The sequence below is a fragment of the Leuciscus leuciscus genome (genome assembly GCF_965113295.1).
Source record: "Leuciscus leuciscus genome assembly, chromosome: 9".
Taxonomy (NCBI): domain Eukaryota; kingdom Metazoa; phylum Chordata; class Actinopteri; order Cypriniformes; family Leuciscidae; genus Leuciscus; species Leuciscus leuciscus.
In genome coordinates this window covers 5,221,886-5,231,591 of record NC_138733.1, presented here as the reverse complement: position 1 = coordinate 5,231,591, position 9,706 = coordinate 5,221,886, and the positions used below count along the sequence as shown (strand labels likewise).

The window sequence follows — 9,706 nt, the reverse complement described above, 5'->3', positions numbered from 1 at the left end:
TATTACTTGTAATACGTTACTTTACTCGTAACATCAAAAAGTAATCTGATCATGTAATGCATGTTACTTGTAATGTGTTACTTTACTCGTGACATCAAAAAGTAATCTGATTATGTAACGCATGTAACTTGTAATGCATTACTTGTAAAATCAAAAAGTAATCTGATCATGTAATGCATATTACTTGTAATACGTTACTTTACTCGTAACATCAAAAAGTAATCTGATCATGTAATGCATGTTACTTGTAATACGTTACTTTACTCGTAACATCAAAAAGTAATCTGATCATGTAATGCATGTTACTTGTAATGTGTTACTTTACTCGTGACATCAAAAAGTAATCTGATTATGTAACGCATGTAACTTGTAATGCATTACTTGTAAAATCAAAAAGTAATCTGATCATGTAATGCATATTACTTGTAATACGTTACTTTACTCGTAACATCAAAAAGTAATCTGATCATGTAATGCATGTTACTTGTTATGTGTTACTTTACTCGTGACATCAAAAAGTAATCTGATTATGTAACGCATGTAACTTGTATTACGTTACTTTACTTGTAACATCAAAAAGTAATCTGATCATGTAATGCATGTTACTTGTTATGTGTTACTTTACTCGTGACATCAAAAAGTAATCTGATTATGTAACGCATGTAACTTGTATTACGTTACTTTACTTGTAACATCAAAAAGTAATCTGATAATGTAATGCATATTACTTGTAATACGTTACTTTACTCGTAACATCAAAAAGTAATCTGATCATGTAATGCATGTTACTTGTAATGTGTTACTTTACTTGTTACATCAAAAAGTAATCTGATCATGTAACGCATGTAACTTGTAATGCATTACTTGTAACATCAAAAAAGTAACCTGATTATGTAATACATGTTACTTGTTATGCATTAATTTACTCTGATCATGTAATGGTCTGGTTATGCGTTACTCCAAAATTGAAAACACCTGATCGCTAGTTTTTCCACAGTCTGAAAACATCCCTAGATCAATGTAGATTTCAGTCTGAGGTTTTCTCAGAGAGGAGAGCTACGGTAGAAATTTGTCTATTTTGAACATAATCAGAATTATCAGAATTATCAGCTAATAAGGGTAAATCGAGCGGAGGGAGCATGAGCGTTTACTATGTAGTCTGAGTTGGGTTTCCACAGAGTTGTATCTCCACCAGACCAGTTCTGATATCAAAGACACTTGTTGTTCAACTTATATGAAGTTCTCTTTCTGCTGGTCGGACAGGAACAAACTCAATTGCGTTTGCAATAATTTTACCTGTATTATATTTTTTATATATATGTGACCCTGGATCACAGAACCGGTCACAAGTCGCACGGGTATATTTGTGGCAAAAGCCAACAATACATTGTATGGGTCAAAATTATCGATTTTTCTTCTATGCTAAAAATCATGAGGATATTAAGTAAAGATCATGTTCCATGAAGATATGTTGTAAATTTCCTACCATAAATATATAAAACATTTATTTTTGTGAGTGAATGCTGCACAATCATGAACATACATGAACAACTTTAAAGGAGATTTTCTCAATGTTTCGATTTTTTTGCTCCCTCAGATTCCAGATTTACAATAGTTGTATTTCGACCAAATATTGTCCTATCATAACAAACCACACATCAATGGAAAGCTTATTTATTCAGCTTTCAGGTGATGTATAAAGCTCATTTTGTACAAAAAATTTACCCATGTGACTGGTTTTGTGGTCCAGGGTCACATATTTTATAGTTTTCACATGATTTTAAATGATTTTATTAATTGGTTTGTTAGATGCAGTATTACTGTGCTATTACTGTATTATGTTTAATAATATATCTCTTTGGTTAAAACCAAAAAGCCAACTTTAAGTGTTTAAAAGTTTCTAATAATTTTAGTTTGTTTTGTTGTTTTTATTATTATTTTATGTATTTATTTGCAGTTTTTCGATCAGTTGGATTCTGCGGGTCTTTCTGATCCCACTGTCTCCCGCTGATTTGGAGAAGTTTTCCATGTCTTATCTCGTTGACCGTTATTCCAGGAGTGGATTCCAGAGCCAAGGCCTTTTATGGAGTGGTTAGGGTGTCCAGCTGACCCATAATGCATTGCGTCTGCTCGCTATATGAGACCCGTTCACAGCAGAGACAGCGCTTCTCTCCTCCACCCGTGAGCCCATGGCTTCTTCAGCCTCGTCGTTCCAGCGCTCGTCGCGTTACAGCACCAGCACCGTCAGATCCTTCAACACCGACTCCCTCCACCCGAGACTTCACAGTGAGTTTGGAGAAGAAACGTCCATCAGCTCCATCACAAACGGGTTCGAACCCGAGTCCTTCAGCCGTTGCCATGGTGATGTGCAGGATGAGTCATCGTGGGGCGAATCCTTTGGAGGTTATCAAGGTAAAAACGGTTTAATTCCACAGTGATCAAGAGTCTTTTATGGATTACCAAGGTAAACAAGTGTTTTATAGGTTACCAAGGTGACCGAGAGTCTTTTGGAGGTTACCATGGGGACCAGCAGTACCAGACACCCCAAGGAGGAAACCAGGGCGACTGGATCCTCGGAGATGAAGTACAGGGTGAGTGTGGAGAACACAGTTTTAATGGAAAATGTGAAGTTCACCAGGCAATAGGTCCAAGATTTATTCAGCTTTATTTGTGGATATTTTTGTGAAGGAAAAAAGTTGTTCAATTAAAAAACAAAAAGTACTTTCATGTTTCATTTTGATGTTCTTTCTGATGGGATTGGAGTGGACTGAGTAACAAAACCCTCCAGAGAGCATTAGTCAGCACTCAGAGCCCAAAACTAACCAGAAAACAGTGTGAAACAGTGATGTACAGCTGCTGTGAGACCTCAGGAAGGACAAACCACAGTTATATTGTGCACTGGAAGGAAAAAACCTGTTGAAGAATGGAAAAAAGGTACAGGTAATTTTCGGCTAGGACATTTATAGACATTTCCTTTAACCCTAAATCACAGTGCAATGCATAGTTTAGATTACACCTGTGAACACTTAAAACACTTTTTACTATTTTTGCAAACTTTTGTGTTTTAACTTCTTTTGGACTTCAAAAGTATATATATATTTATTTATTTATTTTTTAAATCTGTACTTGCAAATAATATAGTATTAATTAAGTAAAAGGCAATTTAAGTACACTTAAAGCGAGTGCACTTTCTTCTTAATTTTTTTGTTTCATATAGAGATCATGATTCTCCCACGATTCTGAAGACAAGAACAAAAAAACAAAACAAAAATGTAATGTTACATGTAAAGAGAAAGTTTGGACCAGAAAGTTTTTTGCTAGGCGGTTGCTAGGATGTTATGGGTGGTCGCTATGGTGTTGCTAGGCAGTTGTTAGGGTATTCTGGGTGGTTGCTATGGTGTTGCTAAGCGGTTGCTAGGGTATTCTGGGGGGTTGCTAGGCGGTTGCTAGGGTGTTCTGGCTGGTTGCTATGGTGCTGCTAGGCGGTTGCTAAGGTATTTTGGGTGGTTGCTAGGCGGTTGCTAGGGTGTTCTGGGTGGTTTTAAATTACAAGAAGTTCTGACAAAATATTAATTGCTGCAATCTATTTAAAACGTATATAATTAATTTTAATTAATTATTTATTTAAAAAATCGGTTTGAGTGAATGATTCAATGACTCACTCAAAGACTTCACTTGTTTCATTACTAGATGAATGAGCGTTTATGAACTAATCTCATGAGTGAATGATTCGATGAGGAATACATTTTGTCACTTGTCAAAAAAATATATTTGAAGCGGTGCAAAAGGTGATTTTCTCTATTTTGATTGCTACCGTAAACGTCAGTATTTATATCCAAACTATAAACTTTTATCCCAGAACTTCTGTGATAATATGAATTATTTTAACACAGGAATAATGATACTGTGTTGTTGAAAAACCTGTTTGTGAAGCTGTTTCATGCCTAAACATGACAACTGCTCTCTGGCTCAGAACACAGATCTGAATGTTCGCTGTGATCGGACTCGTCAAAGGTTTCATAGAGAAGAATCGCTGTCATTTAGGGATAAGATCGCGTGAGTTTGAATCGAGATTGCGATCTTTTAACAATAAATCATACGGCTCTAAACTATAGCCTGCCGAGTGAAGCTACAGGTTTGGATAATTTCCTAAGCGGCCTTATTTAGGGTGTGTTTACACGACAACTATGTACTGATCCCCATTCACACGGATCCGTGAAAATGACTCAAAAGGCTGTATTCTGGTGGTGGATGAGGAGAGATTCCCTGATATGATTGTATGGCGCTTTGGGTGTACAGTAGCACATATGAAAGCGCTATATAAATGCCTCCTTCATTCATTCATTCATTCATTCATTCATTCATTCTGCTGCCAGGCCAGTAGGTGACGATGTCACTTAGTCAAGAAACACCCCGTGAACACGTAATACACATGAGCTTGATGTCACCGTTTTCACAAATTCACGTTTTTGTTGTTTACGCGGAGACGGTAAAGGCATTGTTTTCAAAAGCTTGTGCTTTCAGGCGCCCAAACCTATTGTCATATAAATGAACGTAAAACTTTTTATGCGTTTTGGCCATTCGTTTACACGACGGTGTTTTGGGCGCCTGAAAATGCAAACTTTTGAAAACGGGTTTCAAAGTGCAAGTTCTTTGAAACGGTCTCCGTGTAAACAACAAAAACGGGAATCTCTGAAGACGATGAAGTGATGCACATGCGTATTACGTGTTCAGTCTATGGTGTTTCATCGCCATCTACTGGCCTGGCCGCAGAATACAGCGTGTTTCCGTGTGAATGGGCAACTCAAAGGTAAAACTTCTCCATTTTAAGTATATCGTTGTCGTGTATACGTACTGCTCATGTTTGTGTCTCATCAGTGTCTCCATTTCAGCTCGCGGCTCCGGTGTGAGCGCGGTCCGAGCGAGGGGGAACCGCTACTTTCTGTCTGCAGACGTCAGCGGGTTCGAGCCTCATGAAGTGGTTGTGGTGGCGTATAATCAGCGTGTGGTTATCCATGCGGAGAAGGTGTGTGTGATCTCAAATATTCAGAATAGCATGCTAACGGCTGTCTCAGGAGTATATTCACAGTATGCAGTGTACATTATACATGTATATGTGTGAAACACACCCCTTGTGATAAAGAAGTATGCTTAATGTGCACTTCAATCCTTAAAAGTGTATTTTTTTCAAAAAATGTAACTGCAGATCACATATTTGTGACCCTGGATCACAAAACCAATCACGTCACACAATAGCCAACAATACATTGTATGGGTCAAAATTATCGGTTTTTCTTTTATGCCAAAAATCATTAGGATATTAAGTAAAGATCCATGAAGATATTTTGTAAATTCCCTACCGTAAATATGTATTTGTGTGAGTGAATGAAGCACAATCGCCAACATAAATGAACAACTTTAAAGGAGATTTTCTCAATGTTTAGATTTTTTTTTGCTCCCTCAGATTCCAGATTTACAATAGTTGTATCTCGACCTAATATTGTCCTATCCTAACAAACCATATCTATAAATCTCAATTTAAAAAAATTTACCCATGTGGTCCAGGGTCACATTTGTGAAATAAAAGGCCACTGAAGTGCACTTAAAGAGAGTACTCTTTCATTTTAAAAACTTAACTTTGTAATAATGTCAAATTAAAAGTCTTTTTTTTTAAACTATTACTGTAATAAGTACTCTTTTTAAACATATGCAACAGTGTAGACTACTCATTTTAATAATAACTCATTAATAACATAATACATAAAAAATATTGGATTAAAATATAAAGTACTGTATTTCTTTCTTTCTCGAATGACACCGAACAGTGTAGAATACTACAGTTTGAAGTGGTTATCGATGCATACTACATATAGTTTCTGCAAGATTGCAAGATTTTTATTTTGAAAGAAATTAATAGCCTACTTTTATACACATTACACACATTAAAATTGATTAAAAGCTACAGTAAAGACATTTATAATGTTACAAAAGATTCTATATAAATGCTGTTCTTTTCAAATTTTTATTCATCAATGAATCCTGAGAAATATAATGCATCTCAGTTTCCACAAAAATGTGATGCATTGTTGATAATCAGAAATATTTCTTGAACTATATTATGATTTGTGAAGGGTCATGTGACACTGAAGACTGGAGTAATGATGCTGAAAATTCAGCTTTGATCACAGGAATAAATTACACTTCAACACATTCAAATAGAAAACAGTTATTTTGAATTGTAATAATTACAGTTTTTTTTTTATCTAATAAATGCAGCCCTAATGAGCAGAAGAAACATCTTTCAAAAACACTTTAAAATCTTCCCAACCGCAAACCTCTGAACGAGTCTGTCTTGTCCGTCTTTCAGATCGAAGCAGACGGGAGCGTTGCAGGAACGTTTACCCATAAGTCTGTGCTTCCAGCAGACATGAACCCTTTATCTGTGAGCAGTGAACTGACCCCTGAGAAGATGTTGATCATCAGCATCGAACGCATCCGTGACCTTTCACCTTTGACCTCTGACCTTCTGTGACCTCAACACTTCAGAGAGGAGAAACGGTCAAAGCAAACCTAGACTCAAACTCCACCGAACCAAAAAACACAACGTCAGGGAGGATGTATTCTCTCAGATATGATATATTAAGTTAATCACTCTTAGAAGAAAAGGTTCTATGGAATCTTGTCAGGCGCTTCATATTTAGAACCTTTATGGGTTCCATCATGGGATAATTTTATAGATTTAGTTTTATTTATTTTAATAAAATTTTATGAATTAAACAGCTTGTGAACATACTTTATCACTAGAAAAAAATGTAATAACCCGTTAAACATGAACGTATTACACAATCATTTGAGACTTTTCTCATTATGTAGAACATTTTTAGTATAAAGAGTTCTTTAACATTGAGTCAAGAACCCTAGAGTTCTATGTAGACCCTATAAGAACATAAGAGTGACTGTTTGATTTCTACTCATTATCTTTCAACTGTTAGTTGGAAAGAAGTAAAGATAATCACAAACAGAAGATGTGTCTTGAATCAGTCAAATGACTTTACTGTACAGTATATTCACATGTCACAAACATCATCTCAAAAAGTCTTTCATTTGCACCAAAAAACATTTGGTTTGCACATACCCTCTAAAAAAATGCTGGGTTGTTTCAACCCAAATTTAGGTCAAATATGGACAAACCCAACTGTTGCAACAGTATTTGACCCAAATTTGGGTTGAAAAAATGTTTTTTGGTGCAAATTAAAGACTTTTTCAGATGATGTTTGAAAAAATGCTGGGTTGTTTTAACCCAAATTTGGGTCAAATATAGACAAACCCAGCCGTTGGGTTAAAAAATGTAATTACATTTTTAACCCAACAGTTGGGTTTGTCCATACTTGACCCAAATTTGGGTTAAAACAACCCAGCATTTTTTAGAGTGAATAATGAACCTGAACTTGAATTTCCCAGCACTTCCATGTGTGGATGGAATCAGTAGTTTGATCTTGTTAATTTGATCTTTCTTGAGTTTCTTCCCTGATGTTTTCAGAGTTTTGTGTAACAGTGACAGTTTTATAATACACCATCTAAACCTTCACTGGGAAAAAAATTTAAATTGAAAGATGTTTGGAGTGTGTTTTACAAGAAAATATAATTTTTTTACATCAAAATTTGATGTTTAATTCCATGTGTTACCTGCCATTTCTTTGTAATTATTTAGTGAAATTTAGTAATTAATTCTACACAGTTTTTTTTCAGCGTGAGTCACATATACATAATGTCTGTCAAGGCAAAATCAACATTTAGACCATTTAAAAATCATTCTCTTTCCAGTTTTCTAACATGATAAAGCAATGTCATAAATCATCTTTTCCTGAGTGAGGTTTTATGTTAATCAGCCACTTTGTATATCTTGGTTTATTTATGCGTTTTTGTTTCTACACTGTCATTTTTTTTCATCCATTTCCAATATTTTTTTATGTATTTATCCATTTTCTGTATTGTATATTTTAATGCTATAAACTCTTTAAATGCTCAGAGTTGTGCCAATAAAGTTTACTTAGTCTGACTCTCTCCATGTAGAAGATTATGATAAAGATTATGATAAAGGTTATGATAAAGGTGAATATAGATGGAAAAGATGTTATTTCAGGACTGGGAAAGTCTCATATTAATTCATATGGTTGGTTTTAATGATAATATTCTTACTATTAACTGGTCTTTACAAATTTTTTTTTATTTTTGTCAATTTCCCATTCATTTCCTATGGTCGGTCATTTTTGACCAAAGACCACAAGTGTGACTTTTTTTTACGACCACTTAGCATGCTCGGATCATGACCTACATTTTTTTGTGTGTTCACATACCTAATGCCATAAAAGTACCCAAGTTTCATAACATTCCGATGAAGCTGTGATTTTTAGAAATTCAAAACAGAAAATTTTTCGGTCAGCAAATGACCGAAGAGCACCGGATATTTGTGCTGGAAAACAAGACAAACATACTAGGAAAATAATTGTTTATTAGTAATGAATTCGTTTATTAGATTTCAAAGAGTGAACGTTTAGCAGGAGTGTTTCTTTCGGTTTCCAGTGAGGATCCAGAGCGTTGGATAAAGCCTGAAAAGATTCATAAATATGGAGAGAACACTGCGACGGAAAATCGGACAAATGTTTGTACTCAACATTTCAAACGGGATGACCAGGAACAGTGTTTTAGGCCCAAATTTATTTTTGAAGGCCTAGTCTCTATTTTAACCTAAAATACTGCATTAATAATAATAAAAAAAGATTTTATATATATATATATATAAAAATTTAGTTTTTTCAATGGCAAAAATGGACCATAAATATTGCATAAATATTAATAAGTAACATCAAATTCTCTCAAAATACAAAATTAAAAAGAAAAAATATTATTGAACAAAAATAAATTGCTTTGGTTTTACTGGGATGCAGAAAGTTTAATTTGTAGGTGTCCGGTCACTTTTGACCGGGAAGATAACCAGTGTGATTCCAAAACGAAGAGCACCCAAAGGTTTAAATCAAGATGCATTTACTGGAGAAGCAAAATGACTCAAGATTTTAAGTTTTGCTGTCTGAAAAATCCATCAAAATTAAGTGAGTTTATGCAAAAAAAAAAAAAAAAATTGCCAACAGGGTCAGAAATATGATCTTAATTCAAAGGGGAAAGCATGTCGTCTTCCCAAATAGTTATGAAAACTTCAACACCCATAATGCACTGGGCATGATGCCATCCAACGCCACTCCCTCCAGTCTGCTATACACTTACCAGAGTCCAATCCAGATTGCTTGAGTAGGAAATACCTCTCAGCAAACTTTTACTCATAATGGTGTCGATTTGAGTTGTTCCCGGCTGCAGGATTTCAAAGAGTGAACGTTTAGCAGGAGTGTTTCTTTCGGTTTCCAGTGAGGATCCAGAGCGTTGGATAAAGGCTGGAAAGATTCATAAATATGAAGAGAACACTGCGACGGAAAATCAGACGGGATGACCAGGAACAGTTTCAGGCCAAACACGGGGAAAACTGATGGAAACGGCCATTAAAATACGACAATAAATCATGAAAAACATAATAGGTATTTTATAAATAACATTCAGAAACTGTATGCGATGATTAAAATGAAGAAGGATCAATAAATAAACACTGATACGAAAACATAAGAAATGACTTTTGATTATTATGCCGGATTTGATT

The 9,706-nt window shown here is 35.0% G+C and overlaps 1 protein-coding gene across 1 annotated transcript; it reads left to right on the top strand.

Annotated features, from left to right (window-relative positions):
- Positions 1-1,926: 1,926 nt before the first annotated feature.
- hspb12 (heat shock protein, alpha-crystallin-related, b12) lies at positions 1,927-8,056 on the top strand. The gene is made up of 4 exons (XM_082178930.1): positions 1,927-2,412; positions 2,484-2,591; positions 4,893-5,026; positions 6,368-8,056. The coding sequence occupies exons 1-4, from the start codon at positions 2,190-2,192 to the stop codon at positions 6,530-6,532; spliced, it is 630 nt and encodes a 209-aa protein (XP_082035056.1). The 5' UTR covers positions 1,927-2,189; the 3' UTR covers positions 6,533-8,056.
- The last annotated feature ends 1,650 nt before the right edge of the window (positions 8,057-9,706 follow it).

What these genes read in the sequence shown, in the direction of transcription:
- hspb12 (XM_082178930.1), top strand. Translation starts at nt 2,190, where the DNA reads ATGGCTTCTTCAGCCTCGTCGTTCCAGCGCTCGTCGCGTTACAGCACC. An exon ending in ATCCTTTGGAGGTTATCAAG is followed by an intron (nt 2,413 to 2,483) that starts GTAAAAACGGTT and finishes AGTGTTTTATAG; the next exon opens with GTTACCAAGGTGACCGAGAG. An exon ending in CCTCGGAGATGAAGTACAGG is followed by an intron (nt 2,592 to 4,892) that starts GTGAGTGTGGAG and finishes TCTCCATTTCAG; the next exon opens with CTCGCGGCTCCGGTGTGAGC.